General features: G+C 49.9%; 1 protein-coding gene across 1 annotated transcript in view; it reads left to right on the forward strand.

The window, feature by feature from the left end:
- Positions 1–13,331: 13,331 nt before the first annotated feature.
- IFIH1 (interferon induced with helicase C domain 1) overlaps positions 13,332–19,259 on the forward strand; it is an 89,134-nt gene continuing 83,206 nt past the window's right edge. Inside the window, exon 1 of the mRNA XM_077447578.1 lies at positions 13,332–13,967. Coding sequence (XP_077303704.1) covers positions 13,524–13,967 — 444 coding nt within the window. The 5' untranslated portion in view covers positions 13,332–13,523. The remainder of the gene's footprint in view (positions 13,968–19,259) is intronic.

Here is a 19,259-nt window from a genome sequence, read left to right on the forward strand (position 1 = left end):
ATTAAGACAGCTTTCATTGACTAACATAGGATTTCACATGATATGCAACTTGGGGTCTCACAAGTTGGATCTCATGTCACAGCAGTGTGAACCGAGGCTTAGTGGAAGTACTTTATTTGAACTGGTTATATAATTGGACGTTGAGAAGTTTTACAGAGCACAAGCACTTCTTATTCTGATCTGGTGGAAGTGGATTTGTAGTTGGTGCATAAACACTGCACATAGATAGTGACATTGAGGATTGTTCTGCTCAGTGGTTGGATGCGTTTTGGCAAGTTCACAGCAAACAGGAACTTTAGTTTAAGGGCATGGTAGCCCACTTTTATTAAAAGGAACAAAATAAAACGAAAGTTCATACATGGACTTGGATGCCCGCACAGGGGTTCTTCTCCCAAAAACAATAACAAATGAAAAATGCCAAGCCACCTGGCTCTCTTCAGCAGTACTGCCACTTAGACTTTACGCTTCAGCCCTCTTGGCCATAGAACAGGGTTCCCGTACAACTACTGTACTTCTTTTCAGCTTCCTTGCTGCTCAGGCCTTCCACTTCACACTCTCATCTGTTTCTTTAGACGCACACAGTGTCTATCTACAAAGCAACCCCTCACTGCTCTGATCCTCAGACTTGGGTCTCTGGCTTTCACTAGTGCACAGCTGCACTCTCTGGACTCCTGGAGACCTCCTGTCTCTCTGGGTGGAGCCCAGAACCCCAATCCTGACTCTGCTATAAGCCCAGGACCCACCTGCTCAATCAGCCAGCCAGACTCCTGGCTGTTCCCAAAACCCGGTCCCAGGATTGGATATTCCACCCCACCCATAACGCTATGGAATCTCTGAGGCTCCAGGTCCCCAACCGGATTTAAATTTTTTTGGAGGAAACTGATAAAACAGATTCCTCCACATTAAATACCCCTGGAGGCCCTCAACCTGCCTATTTGAGAACCCTGGGCGACAATTACTAGGACAGGGAACTGTACTGGCACATATCTCTCCCCCCCCCCCCGTTTCGAACCAGAGGGCGAAACACATTGTTTCCCTTTGGCACCTATGTGCCAACTACTGCTTACGGAAGTCAAACCCTGTCCAACCTCACTTCTCCTAAAGGGGAACTCAACCCACCACTTCCATTGTTGTCTCTCTCTTTGCCCCCCCCTGTCACTCTGCTATGCGCTTTGAGACCTTCCTGACTCTTCTTCCGGGTGCATTTCCATAAGGACTTCCTCTCCTGAAATTTTAACAGAGTACCCCTGGTCTTTCTACCAACCCTTCTCCCCCCATGCTTCAAGTTTCTTGGTTTCCCAAAACCTCTCTCAGCATTACTGTTCTGAGACTGTAGGGGGCCCCCATTTCTATTGGGTTTATAATGGGACCCCTCTTATTTCTGGTACCTGACTCAGCAATCACTAATTGTTTACCAGGTTTACCTGTACCTTTGGACACCACATCATGTACCAATAACACATTACTTACTTCATCATTGACAGACATATTCAAACCAACATTAGACCTCTCAATGTTGCACATGCCTTTTTTCCCCAGCATTTGCTAGGGCAGAGTCTGCAGAGGGCACACATACCGGAGGGCCGCCATCACCCACAGGAACCTCACAGGACGTCACCTCCCTTGGATTCACCCACTCTGCAGGCAGCTGTTCTACCACTTGACCTGTTCTGATGCCATCTGTATTTTTATCCACCTGAACAGGCAAGCTCTCGTCTGATTCACATACAATTTTTACCGCACACCTTATCCGTTCCCTTGTCTTGGGGACCTTATTAGGTTTGTCACCTAAACCAAACATTGGACTGGGGACCCCAGTCTCTTTAACCACCTTTGTTTGAGCCCCAGTCAGGAGCTCTGCCGCTTTTGGGTTCACACTTGGCCCTTGCCTCATGTGGTTTTTCCACTGGTGCAGTATATGCGCCCTTCACCAACAACTGACCAGCACCACCCTGGACCATAGCAGCAGAAATTCTTCCCATCTGGCTGTTAAGAGGTGAAACCACAGGCATTTTAGGCTTATTTTCCATTTCTCCAAAGTCTCTCTCATATTTCTTATGGATGTAATCCAGCAGCGCACACAGTGGCAACTTTTAACAAAAGTAACAAATTCAGGAATAATCCATTCCTGTCCTGTTCTTTGTTCTGTGCAGCCTGCCATTCAGTGCTCCACCTAGTGGTACTCTGCAGTCCAGACCGTCAGACTGTGGAGGAGACACACTAGTATAGATTGGCTGTACATCCCAAAGTTCAAGCATCTCTTAATGCTTTGGTTATAAACCAGGCCCTTGACTCCAGACCCAAGTCCTTCCTGGGAACTTTCATAACACTGGGGATGCAAAGAGTCTCACTTGCTGAGACTTGAAAAATTGCAACGGTTAACGGAACCTCCTCCCAGCTGGAGGTAAAGACAGCCTGGTGCTCCACCAGAGCGCTGCCAGGTGCTGGACTCATACCCAACTTCTCGGGCTCAGCATCTGTGGACTGCTCCAGAACATTACCAGTGACGTCGTCACTTTGACACTCCATGTCAACCTCAGTTTTGTGGGTCACAGACAATGTCTCTGCTGTGTACTCGCCCTTATTTGGTTCATCCTGCTCATGAGGGTTAACCCCTTCAGCAGGCACCACACCCTCAGGTACAAGCTGGTCTGCAGTCCCTCCTGCTGGCACAGCAGAAACCGTGTCCGCTGTAACGGTCGTTCCCAGAACCCAGTGACTCGTGGTAGGCCTGCCCACGTTGTCTCTTCGTTTAGAGCCAATAGGTACCCATGGGCGCGCGTTGGCGCTGACGAACGCTTACGTTTAGGTACGAACGGGCGCACGCGGGTGCGCGGTATGGTGAACGAGCGCACGCGGGTGCGCAAGGGCTCGAACGGGCGCACGCGGGTGCGCGGGCGCACGAACGGCTGCACGATCTTGCACGGGCACGCTCAGACTGACCGTGCGACCGTTCTTGGCGCCCAAAGGGCTATTTAAGGAACCTGTTGCAGTCTCCCGGTGCTGTCCAGTCTACAGCGTTCCCGTGAGTTTGTCTCTGTGTAACCTGATTGTTCCTGCCTCCGATCTACCCGGTTTGTTCCTGTTTACTCCTGCTTGCTGCCAGCCCTGACCTTCGGACCTCCTGACCACGCTCCTGCCTTCTCCTTCGGTACCTCTGCTGCCTGCCTGTTGACGACCCGGCCTGTGTTTGACCCTTCTGTTTGCCTGCTGATCCAGTTGTTTCCTGTGACCACCGCTGCCTGTAGCCAGCCGTTCCTGTGCTCCAGTCCTGCACCTGCTGCCAGCCGCTGACCTCCTCTCAGCTGTTCCGTTACCATCCTCTGCAGTCCAGCTCCAGGGCCTACCAACCATCACGGACTTGGCACTTGTGCCCTCTGACCTCTAGAGTCCCTGTTCTCACTCTCAGGGGATCTCGAGCCAGAGGTCCACGAGAGGCCGCTCCCTGCACTTTGGGCTCCTTCCACCAGGTACGTGACATCCGCCTTATTTTTGTGCATAAAAACCTTATCTATCAGGGAGATAAGATTTTTACCCCAACTATCCAAATCTATTGTATGTGAGCTCCCTTCAGCGGTACTCCTCAGCACTGATCCATCTGCCCAAGGAGACACATAAGAACAGACTGGCTTAGCTGCAGACTCATTACACCAGTCATTGGAAATCATGTCAAATTGTGGTAGCACAGATATTAACACAGGTTGCAATACACCATATTCACCACCTTGCTCAGCTGGCACTTCATAAACTTCACACACCTTTGCATTTTTCACAAGTTATGTTAACCCACCATTTACCTGCACATTTTTAGTACTAGCAGCTTGCACTAACACATTACCATTACACAGTACAGTTCCATTCTGTCCCACCAGAGTGACATCGCAGTTGTCCAGGGCAACCTCTGATTCCAATACATGAAGTTCCCTGGAGATTTCTGGGGACAACTGTGCTGTCTTACCACCAGTTGCTACAGGCAGAGGCGTAACTATAGGGGGTGCAGCAGTCGCGACTGCAACCGGGCCCTGTGATGCAGGGGGCCCATGCAGCCCCCTCTACATATGGCCGGCAGCAGCATAGGCAGCTAGGGGTACCAGTGCACCATGCATATGGGTGGCTGGAGGTGGAGGGTGACTAGCAGAGCTCCATGCTCGACTATCGCACTGGCTGCTCTTTAGTTGTGCATTCCCGCATGACCTGTGTCCTCGGCCGGCTCCTCAGAGTACCCCTCTCCTGTTCCATGCATTGCCGCTCAGTCCGATGTCTGTTCTCCCCAGCAAGAGTCCTGCCCCCCCCCCCCCCCCCCCCCCCCCCCTAGTCTGGCCCACTCTGCACTGCATACTTCTCCCGGGTAAACAAACTTTAAGCACACAGATGCAGTGCAGCCCTATGAGAGCCGGCTTGCCGGAGGACACTGCAGGCTTGGCTGCCAGCCCTCCTCCTCCCCTGTCATACACCGATGATGAAAGGTCTTTCTGGGAGATATGCTGATCACCCATCCAGCACACTGGATGGAGCCCAGGCCAACATGGATGAGTGCGCCATTGCACACCCCCTCCATCTCTCCCTGGGGACAGGGACCCCTTCTCACGTGGGGACAGGGACCCCCACCTCCCCTGGGGACAGAGACCCCTTCTCACCTGGGGGCAGTAACTTCATCTGCCCTGGAGAAAAGGTCCTCATCTCTTCTGGGGACGGGGACCCCATCCTGCCTAGGGACAGTCCCCCAATGGGGCACCTAAAAATAAAATTAAAAAAAAACTACTGATACCAGTGGTGGAACTACAGGGCTCACAAAGGTCATACCTGTGACCACGCCCTAGAGTTCCACCACCAGACTCGGAGGGAAGGGCCCTGGCTGGGGTTCAGGGGGGCCCTTCATGGTTTCTTGCATCGGGGCCCTGAAGGTTCTAGTTCTGGCTACAGGCAACGGCCCATTTGTGATAACTTTTGCTCTGAAAGAACCTGGGGTTTTCCCAACAGCAGCAAACTTTTCAACAGTAACACTTTTAGCATTTTTAGCTTTTGCAGGCTGTCCTAGCACACTGCCAACTTGAGGCTGACAGTCATTAGACACAACACAGGTTCTGTTTGGACTTTAACCCCTGCATATTGAAAAGTCATTCTCAAGCACACATTCAGTGGCCCCACTAACTGGGGTCACTCTCACATCGTTGTTGACAGTCTCATAACCAGTCCTTTTGTACATGAAATCAGCAGTTCCAGCCATCATCTCGTTACAGAGAGTCTCACCCACCGCAGTAATTGGGGTCACTATCTTCATTTGAGTATGTTGTCTTCTGAACCAATCCTCTGCTGCACTTTTACTGGCCAACTCCCCCTGGTGGCCATAGGATGAAACTACATCAGGCATCTCCCACTCTTTAGCACCCCCCTGAAGGCACAACAGGAAACTCCTTGTTGCTAGGGGTGACTGCAAACATTTGCACAGGAATCTGAGCCTGCAGACAAAACCTTTTGCTCAGAAACATTATCTCCAGCCGTATTCCACAACCTAGGGCAAGAAAATATGCCATGCGCCAGCTGGCCACATTCCAGGCATGGTACTGGACAATTTTTTTCCCAAAGCGATTCTCTCCTGGTGATTCCCAGCTGGCCGGAATGCACAGGCCTCTTTGTGGGGAAGCTGAACCAAATCTCCACTGCAGCACCTCCTTTCACTCCTGTTGCCATAGGAGACTACACTCTCCCAGCAGAACTTTGCTGGCTCTCTCGAACTTGCTGTATCAGCTCCTCCTTAACCACTTGCAGACCGGACCAATTTGCTGGTCAAAGACCAGACCCCTTTTTGCGATTCGGCACTGCGTCGCTTTAACTGACAATTGCGCGGTCGTGTGACGTGGCTCCCAAACAAAATTGACGTCCTTTTTTTCCCACAAATAGAGCTTTCTTTTGGTGGTATTTGATCACCCCTGCGGTTTTTATTTTTTGCGCTATAACCAAAAATAGAGCGACAATTTTGAAAAAAACGCATTATTTTTTACTTTTTGTTATAATAAATATCCCCCAAAAATATATAAAAAAACATTTTTTCCCTCAGTTTAGGCCGATACATATTCTTCTACATATTTTTGGTAAAAAAAAAAAAAAAAAAAAAAAAAAAAAAAAATCGCAATAAGCGATTATTGATTGGTTTGCGCAAAAGTTATATCGTTTACAAAATAGGGATAGTTTTATAGCATTTTTATTAATAATTTTTTATTATTTTTTTTTTTACTAGTAATGGCGGCGATCAGCGATTTTTATTGTGACTGCGACATTGTGGGGGACCCATCGGACATTTTTGGGACCATTGTCATATATACAGTAATCACTGCTATATAAATGCAGTGATTCCTGTGTAAATGACACTGGCAGTGAAAGGGTTAACCAGTGGGTGGCAGTGTAGGGGTTAAGTGTTCCTAGGGGTGTGTTACTAACTGTGGGGGGGTTGGGCTTTCATTTAGTGAACACTGATCTCTGCTCCAATCACATGGAGCAGAGATCAGCGTCACTAGTTGCTAGGCAGAATGGAGAAATGTTGTTTACACAGCATTTCCGTGAGATGATCGCGGGGATGCCCGCGGCGATCGAGTCCGCGGGTCCCGCGACCGGACTCATGGGGGTCCCGACCAGCGCAGGAGCGCGCCGCCACGCTCCCGATGGCAGGGCGGCTTTGAATATTGGACGTACCTGTACGCCAATATGCCTGCCTGTGCCATTCTGTCAACGTACATCGTCGTGCGCTGGTCGGGAAATGGTTAAGCCACGATCCTTATTAGACATAGCCCATGGTACAGAGACAGCCCGGCTGGCTTCTTCTGCGTTGCTATGGGCAACCACTCTCGGTCTCAGCATTTGATCAGCCTCTCTTCTGGCAAATATCACAGGCTACCCTCCGCTGGACCCTGGCTCAAGCGGTGTCACTTTCACACTTTTCGCAACAGCTGCTGTTTTAACTGCAGCACCATTGCCAGGGGCAGCAACACCCCCTCTCCCAGGTATGGATAGCCGGCAGCTCTCTCTTTGTATAGAAGGTTGGCTTGCCTTCCACTTTAGCTTGGTCCATTCCTGCCAAGTGCCGCTTGCACCAATCCACCATAGATTCAAATGCTGGTGGACTCTCCCTACCACCAGTCACCTGTGCACTCATTGCACCACTGTTGCTAGGGACAACCCCAGCCCTTTTTCTCCTTGGTAAACTCAGGCATGTATGGGGCTCGGTCAGGCAGTAACAACCTCTCCAGCCACAGAGCTCGGTCTCTCATTTCAGCAAACCTTGCTTCTTTTAGGAGCTTTGATTGCCCCATACCAACTTTGCACAGTCCAGGAAAAATTAAGCACTGTCTCTTTAAAGCAAGTTGCTTTTCTCAGCTGCACACACAGATTGTGCTGTCTCATGCACACAAACAGTTCGTATAACAGATGAACTTTACTTTTTTTTTTTCAGGGATCGCCAGTTCTGCCCGAATTCAAACACCACTTGTGACATTGGGGATTGTTCTGCTCAGTGGTTGGATGCATTTTGGCAAGTTCACTGCAAACAGGAACTTTAGTTTAAGGGCATGGTAGCCCACTTTTATTAATAAGGAACAAAATAAAACAAAAGTTCATACATGCACTTGGATGCCCACACAGGGGTTCTTCTCCCAAAAACAATAACAAATAAAAAAAGCCAAGCCACCTGGCTCTCTTCAGCAGTACTGGCACTTAGGCTTTATGCTTCAGCCCTCTTGGCCATATAACAGGGTTCCCGTACAACTACTGTACCTCTTTTCAGCTTCCTTGCTACTCAGGCCTTCCACTTCTGTCTCCTTAGAAGCACACAGCGTCTATCTACAAAGCAGCCCCTCACTGCTCTGATCCTCAGACTTGGGTCTCTGGCTTTCACTAGTGGACTCTCTGGAAAACCTCCTGTCTCTCTGGGTGGAGCCCAGGAACCACCTGCTAATCCGGACTCTGCTATAAGCCCAGGACCCACCTGCTCAATCAATCAGCCAGACTCCTGGCTGGTCCCAAAACCCGGTCCCGGGATTGGAGATTCCGCCCCATCCATAACGCTATGGAATCTCCGGGCTCCAGGTCCCCAACTGGATTTTACAAACTTTGGAGGAAACTGATAAAACAGATTCCTCCACATTAACCACTTCCCGACCGCCGCACGACGATGTACGTCGACAGCATGGCACGGGCAGGCATATTGGCGTACATGTACGTCCCTGCCTTCCCGCGGGTCGGGGGCCCGATCGGGCCCCCGCCCGGTGCCTGCGGCGGTCGGTATTCGTGCGGGAGCGATCCCGGACGAGGGGGCGGCCATTCGTTCATGGCCACCCCCTCGCGATCGCTCCCGACGAATAGGAATCGTTCGTGACATCACTTCCTCTCCTGTAATGTAAACACAGGAGAGGAAGTGATGTATTCTCTCCTCCGTGTCGGTATTTTTCGTTCCGACACCGAGGAGAGAGGATCGGTGAGTTGCACCAACACGTCACTACACAGTAGAACATGCCAGGCACACTCACACCCCCCCGATCACCCCCCCAATTACCCCTGCCCCCCAGTCACAGTGACACCAATGTCATTTTTTTTTTTTTTTTTTTTTTGCATTGGTGTCATTTGTGACTGTAATAACTGTTAGGGCAGTTAGGGTTAGCCCCCTTTAGTTCTAATGTACCCCCCTAACCCCCCCAATAAAGGTTTAACCCCGTGATCACCCCCCGTCGCCAGTGTCACTAAGGCTGGGTTCACATTGCAGCGGTTTATGAGAACGAATGTGATTCGCACCACACTGCAGTGCAAATCACATCCGATCTCTGTGCGATTCGAGTTCAGCCATTCGCCGCACCCGCCGCAAATTCGCACGGGACCCTTTTTTTGGCCCGCAGCAGAATCGGATCGCATGGGTGTTCACACCATGCGATCCGAGTTTGCAGATCGCACTGCGATATGCGAACTGATCTGGGGGTGTCATTAACATTTCACTGACACTCCCAGCAGTTCGCATAGGGCAGTGTGAACTGCCGCCGGGAGGCATGCGATGCGGGAACCCGCCGCGGATTCATGGCGTTCCCGCATCGCTCCAGTGTGAACCCAGCCTAATAAGCGATCATTTTTCTGATCGCCGTATTAGTGTCACAGGTGACGCTAGTTAGGCAGGTAGGTATTTAGGTTCGCCACAGCTTTTTATAGCGCCAGGGACCCCCATATACTACCGCATAAAGCCCCCTGATTGCCCCCTAGTTAACCCTTTCACCAGTGATCACCATATAACTGTTACAGGTGACGCTGGTTGGTTAGTTATTTTTTTATAGTTTCAGGGCACCCGCCATTTATTACCTAATAAAGGTTTAACCCCCTGATCACCCGGCGGGTGTCATTTGTGACTAATAACTGTTAGGGCAGTTAGGGTTAGCCCCCTTTAGTTCTAAGGTACCCCCCTAACCCCCCCAATAAAGGTTTAACCCCGTGATCACCCCCCGTCGCCAGTGTCACTAAGGCTGGGTTCACATTGCAGCGGTTTATGAGAACGGATGTGATTCGCACCGCACTGCAGTGCAAATCACATCCGATCTCTGTGCGATTCGAGTTCAGCTATACAGATAGTATGGCTGAATTCGTGTTGCACCCGCCGCACCCGCCGCAAACTCGCACGGGACCCTTTTTTTGGTCCGCAGCAGAATCGGATCGCATGGGTGTTCACACCATGCGATCCAAGTTTGCAGATCGCACTGCGATATGCGAACTGATCTGGGGGTGTCATTAACATTTCACTGACACTCCCAGCAGTTCGCATAGGGCAGTGTGAACTGCCGCCGGTAGGCATGCGATGCGGGAACCCGCCGCGGATTCGTGGCGTTCCCGCATCGCTCCAGTGTGAACCCAGCCTAATAAGCGATCGTTTTTCTGATCGCTGTATTAGTGTCACAGGTGACGCTAGTTAGGCAGGTAGGTATTTAGGTTCGCCGCAGCTTTTTATAGCGCCAGGGACCCCCATATACTACCGCATAAAGCCCCCTGATTGCCCCCTAGTTAACCCTTTCACCAGTGATCACCATATAACGGTTACAGGTGACGCTGGTTGGTTAGTTATTTTTTTATAGTTTCAGGGCACCCGCCATTTATTACCTAGTCTCACTAGTGTACCCCTAAATTTAGGGGTGTCTACTTTCCAAAATGGGGTCATTTGGGGGGGTTTGTGCCATCTTGGCATTTTATGGCCTTCAAAACTGTAACGCCCTTAGAAAGCCTGAAGGCGGTGCTTGGTTTTCGGGGCCCCGTACGCGGCTAGGCTCCCAAAAAGTCCCACATATGTGGTATCCCCGTACTCAGGAGAAGCAGCAGAATTGATTTTGGGGTGTCATTTCACATATGCCCATGGCATGCATGAGCAATATATCATTTAGTGACAACTTTGTGAAAAAAAAATAAAAAATAAAAAAGTTTGTAATTTTCCCGCAACTTGTGGCAAAATATAAAATATTCCATGAACTCAACATGCCTCTCAGCAAATAGCTTGGGGTGTCTACTTTCTAAAATGGGGTCATTTGTGGGGGTTTTGTGCCATCTTGGCATTTTATGGCCTTCAAAACTGTAATAGGTAGTGAGAAGTGAACTCAAAAATTTACGCCCTTAGAAAGCCTGAAGGCGGTGCTTGGATTTCGGGGCCCCGTACGCGGCTAGGCTCCCAAAAAGTCCCACATATGTGGTATCCCCGTACTCAGGAGAAGCAGCAGAATTTATTTTGAGGTGTCATTTCACATATGCCCATAGCATGTGTGAGCAATATATCATTTAGTGACAACTTTGTGTAAAAAAAAAAATATATATTTTTTTTGTCATTATTCAATCGCTTGAGGCAAAAAAATAAAATATTCAATGGGCTCAACATGCCTCTTATCAATTTCCTTAGGGGGTCTACTTTCCAAAATGGGGTCATTTGGGGGGGTTTTGTACTGCCCTGCCATTTTAGCACCTCAAGAAATGAGATAGGCAGTCGTAAACTAAAAGCTGCGTAAATTCCAGAAAACGTACCTTAGTTTGTAGATGTGACAACTTTTGCGCAAACCAATAAATATACAATTATTGACTTTTTTTTTACCAAAGACATGTGGCTGAATACATTTTGGCCTAAATGTATGACTAAAATTGAGTTTATTGGATTTTTCTAATAACAAAAAGTAGAAAATATCATTTTTTTTCAAAATTTGCGGTCTTTTTACGTTTATATCGCAAAAAATAAAAATCGCAGAGGCAATCAAATACCATCAAAAGAAAGCTCTATTTGTGGGAAGAAAAGGACGCAAATTTTGTTTGGGTACAACATTGCATGACCGCGCAATTACCAGTTAAAGCAGCGCAGTGCCAAAGTGTAAAAAGACCTCTGGTCATTTACCAGCAAAATGGTCCGGTCTGAAAGTGGTTAAATACCCCTGGAGCCCCTCAACCTGGCCATTTGAGAAACGTGGGTGACAATTACTAGGACAGGGAACTGTACTGTCACTATTTATATATATATATAATATTTTTTATATCCGAACACAAAATCCGTTGTATTTTTTTCCGACGGATTTTGTCCGAAACTGGTGTTGCATACACATGGTCGGACAAAGTTGTTGGAAAATCCGATTGGAACGTGATGACGTTCGTTCATTACGACGGGACTACGTTGCGGCTATTAGCCAATAGCTCATGTAATTTGATCTGAGCATGCGTGGCACTTTGTCCGATCGCAATTCTCTACAAACGATCGGAAAAAGTCTGATCGGATTTTGTTGTTGGAAAATTTGAGGCCCTGCTCTCAAATTTTTTCCGTTGGAAATTCCGACGGAAAAAGTCCGATAGAGCCCACACACGATCGGATTTTCCGACAATATAATCCGACCAGACCTTTTCCGTCGGAAATTTCCAACCATGTGTACATGGCATTAAGCGCTATATAAATCTGTGAAAGGTGAAAAAACAGCGCTGTCAATAAATAAATCTCCGTGCACAAATAAAAATAAAATTAGAAAAAACTTCTGCTGCAACTTAAAGCGGGAGTCCGCCGGGAGTCTCGACGTTTTTTTTTTTTTTTAAAAGCCAGCAGCTACAAATACTGCAGCTGCTGACTTTTAAAATAAGGACACTTACCCGCCCAGCGCGCCCGCGATGTCGGCACCCAAAGCCAATCTCTCGATCGTCTCTCGGGTGCTGCCGCCGCCATCTTGGGTATGGGAATCAGAAAGTGGAGCCTTTCGGCTTCATTTCCCGGTTCCCTACTGCACATGCGCGAGTCGCGCTGCGCAATAAGGATGGTTCCGCTGTCTCTTGGATCCGTGTGTTTCCCAGCAGGCAGCGGGGGACATTTTCGGAAAGGGGCGTAGGTTCCGCAGATAGCTATGCCGGAAGTGGGTGCAGATACCTGTACTGTACAGGTACCTGCACCCCCCTCCCCCCTGAAAGGTGCCAATTGTGGCGCCGGAGGGGGGGGGGGGAGGGTTCCAATGAGCGGAAGATCCACTTTAGGGTGGACCTCCGCTTTAATGTGAGATACACACAATAGAACACCAATCAAAAAAGAAGCTGCGCTGAAAATCATAAAAGTGCGTGATATACACTCATATGCTACATAATAAAAATTATACCAAAATAATGAATTACTAACGTGAAAAAATTAATTTCCCACACTATATAAAAAAAATAAAAAATCATTAATATTACAAACTTAAAGAAAAGTGAAAGGCAATAGTAAAAACCAAATGCACATAGTCCACAAATATAATATTATATATAAATCTGTATCATAAAAATAACACCAACAAGATTTCCACTATATTTTTTTTCAGATTTCGCTTCACGCATTTCACTGAAGTTAATAGTTCATAATTTTACAAGGTAATAGCTGGCAACCATCTGTAGCAAGTTTAAGAATATTTTTTTTTTTTTATTCGGTATATTTGAGTTTACTACATATTTTTGTTGAGGGTGCTATTGCCATTTGGAAATAGGAGGTGCACAGCAGCTGATAACACTCTATTTTACACATTATTTCCAGAGTCGCAGAGATTCATTGTATTATATTTTGTTTTGCTAACTTTTGCTTATGCATGATATCGTTCATTCGCTTTATTCAGTTTTTATTCTGTATCTGTATCTGGATGGTATTATATGGAAATTCCCCAGCCAGGATTGCTTTGTTTGCCAGCTGATTCCTGTGCCTGGAGGCGGATCTGCTTTCAGATTCCATTTTCCTTTTTGTGACGAAAACTGACTGCAAACAGCAGCTGAGCGAAAGGGGGCCGGACTTCTGTAGTACTGCAACCAATGCAGCCTTCTTGTCTCCGAGAAACGAAACTGAAAATTCAACCCCATTACTTCTTCCTGGTATAAAAGCTGACAAGCCTGTGAGAGTCCTTTCTACTGAGCTTCTAAGCAGTGACGCTGCCCTTCACCGACCTACCTGCAAAGGGCTACTTTCCTAGCAAGAAGATTCAGGGAGAATCCACCGCTTATTACCTAATTATCATCTCATTCATTAGCTGGTAACAATGGCTGAGATAGAGAGCAGCGAGGATATAAACCTCAATATGATTAAAATATTCAAGAAAAGACTCATCAATAACATCCAGATGAGCGCTTTGTTGGACCACATGAACAGCCTCGATAAGAAGTTTAAAGAGATCTTGAGAAGTACAGCTGAAGTGTCTGACGTAAGTGCCGCCGAAAAGCTGATCGATCGTCTGCTAGAAGGTCCCCGTGAGCCTGGCTGGTTTCAAGAGTTTGTCAACGCACTAGCACAATCGGAAAACTTTGGAGCTGGCATGTACGTGAGCAATGAAAATCTCCCAAGCCCAGAGCAAGAAGCCAAACAAGACTATTGTGAGAAGCTCATTAACTGTCTTTACCCGACGCTAGTGAAAACATTGAAACCTAGTGAGATCTCCATTCTATGCTTGAAGAACGATTTGTGCAGCATTGAAGACATTCAAATTGTGAGTATTTACATGGCGTATACAGAAGGTCGAAAACAGAGGGGAAGGGGAGTTTGGGACTTTGTAGGAAGTATGCGGTCAAAATGAACAACATGAACAGGGAATGACTGGTGGATAATTAATGGTAGATAACCCAACCACATAGTGTTATGGCATGTACATAGTAACATAACATGAACCAGTAACATGATTATACGATTTATTAAACACAACAATCACATAGTAGTAAGTATAACATAGGTAACATGAATAGTACGTGACATTAACAAGATAATAACAGGAGAGAGAGAAACCACCATACAGAAGGTCAGTTACTTTTGGGCAAGGTTCCACAATAGTTACATAATAGGTGAGGTCGAAAATAGACACAGGTCCATCAAGTCCAACCTATGGGTGTGATTATATGTCAGTATTACCTTGTATATCCCTGTATGTTGTGGTCATTCAGGTGCTTATCTAATAGTTTCTTGAAACTATCCATGCCCCCCACTCAGACCACCACCTGTGCAAGGGTATTCCACATGCTTCCCGCCCTTACAGTAAAGAACCCTCTACGTAGTTTAAGGTTAAACCGCTTTTCTTCTAATTTTAATGAGTGGCCGCGAGTCTTGTTAAACTCCCTTCTGCGAAAAAGTTTTATCCCTATTGTGGGGTCATCAGTACAGTATTTGTAAATTTAAATCTTATCCCCTCTTAAAGCGGAGGTCCACCCTAAAATGGACCTTCCGCTCATCGGATTCCTCCCCCCCTCCGGCGCCACAATTGGCACCTTTCAGGGGGGAGGGGGGTGCAGTTACCTGGATAATCCAGGTAACTGCACCCACTTCCGGGCTAGCTCTCTGCGGAAAGGGGCGTACATTACGCCCCTTTCCGCAAGTGCCCGCCCCCTTCCGCAAGTGCCCCGCTGCCTGCTGGGAAACACACAGATCCCAGAGGCAGCGGGGACCGTCCTCATTGCGCAGCGCGGCTCGCGCATGCGCAGTAGGGAACCGGGAAATGAAGCCGAAAGGCTCCATTTCCTGATTCCCATACCCAAGATGGCGGCGGCAGCACTCGAGTGTCGATCTAGAGATCGGCTTCGGGTGCCGACATCGCGGGCGCGCTGGACAGGTAAGTGTCACTATTTTAAAAGTCAGCAGCTGCAGTATTTGTAGCTGCTGACTTTAAAAAAAAAAAAAAACGCGGAGTCCCGGCGGACTCCCGCTTTAAGCGTCTCTTCTCTAGAGAGAATAAGTTCAGTGCTCACAAACCTTTCCTCATAAATAATATCCTCCAGACCTTTTATTAGCTTTGTTGCATGGGCGTCCGCAGAACTTTTTCCAACGGGGGGCATCATTTTAATGCCGCTCATGCTCCGCCCCTTTTCGACAATCTCATGAAAATCTTTCCACTGGTAATACATATGTGTTATATAACAGATAATTCATCTTCACTTTGTATTGGAAGTTACTCTGGCGGCTGTGTTCCATGCCCATATAGCCTAGAGAATGTACTTTTTACATTGCAATACATCTGTTGTGGCCATATTTTGATCTCATACTGTCACTGTATAGGCTGTTTTCATCAAGATAAAAATATGGCAAAAACAGATGTATTGCAATGTAAAAAGATGTACATTCTCTAGGCTATATGGGCATGGTACACAGCCACCTGAGTAACCTTGCGGACGCCCATGCTTTCAAAAACCAGCCCTGGAAAAAATTTCATACAAGCCTCACAGCATTATTATACCAGCCCAACAGCATAACGTCATTATTTTCTTGTTCATGAAAGGGAAAACCATACATTTTACCAGTTAATAGTGGTAAGTGATCAATCATCAAGGGGGACCCCAGGAACTCAGAACATGGGGGGGGGAACCACCTTCTGCAGAAAGAATACTCGAAGGTAAGGGGGGTGGGTTACTAATATAAGGAGGAAACCCTTTATATCAGTGCCCCTTACATTATCGTATTCACCCCCCCCTTACATCAGTGACCCCCCCCCCCCCGACTGGCCTGGCGGTGCTTTCACTGACCTCCTCTCAGGTGCACTGTGCAGGGCTCAGTCAGTCGGCTGCAGCTTGGTGGCTCTGGTTTTATCGTATAGTCTCCTGTCCACAGTCCACACAAGTCTGACTTCTCCCATGACCCCCATCCTGGCGGTGCTCCCACACTTGACTCCTCTCCAGACTTCCTCAGAGACTGCAGACATGCTACAGGAGATGGTCAGAGACTGCAAACTTGATGCAAGAGCTCAATGCAGCCTCACCAGTGCCCATCAAATGCAGCCTCACTGTGCCCACCAATGCAGCCTCACTGTCCATCAAATGCAGCCTCACTGTGTCCATCAAATGCAGCCTCACTGTGTCCATCAAATGCAGCTTTACTGTTTCCATCAAATGCAGCTTTACTGTGTCCATTAAATGCAGCCTCACTGTGTCCATTAAATGCAGCCTCACTGTGTCCATCAAATGCAGCTTTACTGTGTCCATCAAATGCAGCTTTACTGTGTCCATCAAATGCAGCTTTACTGTGCCGTGAATGCAGCCTCACTGTGTCCATCATTGCAGCCCCTCCTGTGCCCCATGTCCCAGTCTGCAGTCCTTGTCTGTGGGAAGGTGTGTTGTTGATGCTTGGTACGGTACCTTGCATGCCAGCAGGATATCCATGATGGCCAGCAGCAGGCAGGGTCTGTTCTCGTTTTGGATGGGGACGGTGCTCCTTCCAGAGGATCTGTCTGCTGTGAGATGGAGTGGTCCCTGGCCACCTGGACCTTTAGCTTCCTCATTTTCCAGCCAGAGTCAGCCTGTCCTCTGGTCCAGGGGAAGTGGAGAGCACTGGGTGGGAGTTGGAGAGAAGGGGGAGCAAAGAGTACTGGCGGGGTTGGAGAACACATGGGTGGGGCATAGAGCGAGGGGGAGTGGAGATCACAGGGGTGGGGAGCAGAGAGCGGTGGGGGGAAACTTGAGAGCACTGAGGGGGCCAATAAGAACAGGAGTAGAGAGCACGGTAGGCTGAGAGCACTGGGGGGCTAAGAGTGTGGGGTGGTGAAGAGCACTGGGGGGGGCAGAAAAACAGGGGTGGAGATCACGGGGGCTGGAGAGTACTGGGGGGTACAAAGAGCAGGGGGGAGTGGAGAGCAATGGGGGGGAGCTTGAGAGCACCAGTGGGGGCCAGAAAGAACAGGGGTGGAAAGCACGGGGGACTGGAGAGCACTATGGGGGGTGGAGAGCACTGGTAGGGTTGGAGAGCACATGGGTGGGGGCAAAATGCAGGGAGAGTGGAGAGTACAGAGGTGGGGAGTGGAGAGTGCTGGGGGGAGCCAAAAAGAACAGGGGTGGAGAGCACGGAGGGTAGAGAGCACTGGGGGGGGGGCTGGAGAACACCAGGGGGGCAGAAAGAACAGGGGTGGGGAGAATGGGGGGCTGGAGAGCACTGGGGTGGGGGCTGGAGAGTGACGGGGAGAGCTGAAGAGCACTGGGGGGGGGGGGAAAGAACTGGGGGGAGTGGAGAGCACTGGGCGGAGAGCACTGGGGGGAAGAACAGGGGGGAGAGCACTGGGGGGAGTGGAGAGCACTGGGCGGAGAGCACTGGGGGGGAAGAACAGGGGGAGAGCACTGGGGGGGAGAGGAGAGCACTGGGGGGGAGGAGAGCACTGGGGGGGAGAAAGGACGGGGGAAGAGCACTGGGGGGAGAACAGGGGGGAGAGCACTGGAGGGAGTGGCGAGCACTGGGGGGAAAGAACAGGGGGGAGAGCACTGGGGAGGAGAACAGGGGGAGAGCACTGAGGGGAGAGGACTGGGGGGAGTGGAGAGCACTGTGGGGGGGGATGGGGGGGCACTGGGCGGAGTGGAGAGCACTGGGGGGGGACAGGGGGGAAGAGCACGGGGGGCAGGGGGGGAGAGGACTGGGATGGTGCTTAGATAAGGATGGGGAGAGCTGGAGACCAGGGGGGCAGCAAGAACAGGGGAGGAGAAAACTGTGGGGGGGGGGCAGGAGAGTGTGGTGGAGGAGAGCACTGGGGGGGACAAGGGGGAGAGCACTGGGGGGAGTGAAGAGCACTGTGGGTGGGAGCACTGGGGGGTGAACGGGGGAGTGGAGAGCACTGGGATGGTGGCTAGAGAAGGATGGGGAGACCAGGGGGGACAGCAAGAACAGGGGAGGAGAGAACTGTTGGGGGGGCAGGAGAGTGTGGTGGTGGAGTAGAGCACGGGGGAGGGGCAGGAGAGTGTGGTGGTGGAGGAGAGCACTGGGGGGGGGGCAGGAGAGTGTGGTGGTGGAGGAGAGCACTGGGGGGGGCAGGAGAGTGTGGTGGTGGAGTAGAGCACTGGGGGGGGCAGGAGAGTGTGGTGGTGGAGGAGAGCACTGGGGGGGGGCAGGAGAGTGTGGTGGTGGAGGAGAGCACTGGGGGGGGGGGCAGGAGAGTTTGGTGGTGGAGGAGAGCACTGGGGGGGGGGCAGGAGAGTTTGGTGGTGGAGGAGAGCACTGGGGGGGGCAGAAGAGTGTGGTGGTGGAGGAGAGCATGGGGGGCAGGAGAGTGTGGTGGAGGAGGAGAGCACTGGGGGGGGCAGGAGAGTGTGGTGGTGGAGGAGAGCATGGGGGGGCAGGAGAGTGTGGTGGAGGAGTGCACTGGGGGGGTGGCAGGGAGCACAAGGTGAACTGGGAACAGTAAAATAAGTTGGATAGGAGAATTTGCAGGGGGGGGCCCCCTGCAGCCCCCCCGATCCTCCTATCCAGGCACTGTGGCACACAGGGCGGGATGTACCTGCAGCATCTCCTCCTATGGATAAAAGTGCTGGCTGGCTGTGTACGGCGGCCGCTCTGTAACATGGCCGCGCCCCCCCGACCAGCTTGTGTGATAGGCGGAACGTTGATTCTCTCTACTATCACACAAGCAGGTCTGGGGAGGGCGGGGCCATGTTACAGAGAGGCCGCCGAACACAGAGGCAGCCCGCTCTGTGATCCAGAGGAGAGAGCGGAGGATGCAGCCGCCGGCAGACTCAGTAAAAAAAATGCAGCATGGCAGTGGCTGCAACACCTTGGGGATTCCGGGGGGGGGGGCACTTGACCCCCCTTGCCCCCTGCTGCGGACGCCCATGCTTTGTTGCCCTTCTTTGTACTCGCTCCATTTCCAGTACATCCTCCCTGAGGACTGGTGCCAAGAACTGGACAACATACTCTAGGTGCAGCTGGACCAGAGTCTTGTAGAGCGGGAGAATTATCATTTTATCCCTGGAGTTAATCCCCTTTTTATTGCATGCCAATATTCTGTTTTGCTCTGTTTGCTTTATTAGCAGCAGCTTGGCATTGA

This window comes from Lithobates pipiens, unplaced genomic scaffold, assembly GCF_037356315.1.
Source record: "Lithobates pipiens isolate NorthernLeopardFrog02 unplaced genomic scaffold, aLitPip1_a1.2 Scaffold_22, whole genome shotgun sequence".
In the NCBI taxonomy this organism is placed as follows: Eukaryota; Metazoa; Chordata; class Amphibia; order Anura; family Ranidae; genus Lithobates; species Lithobates pipiens.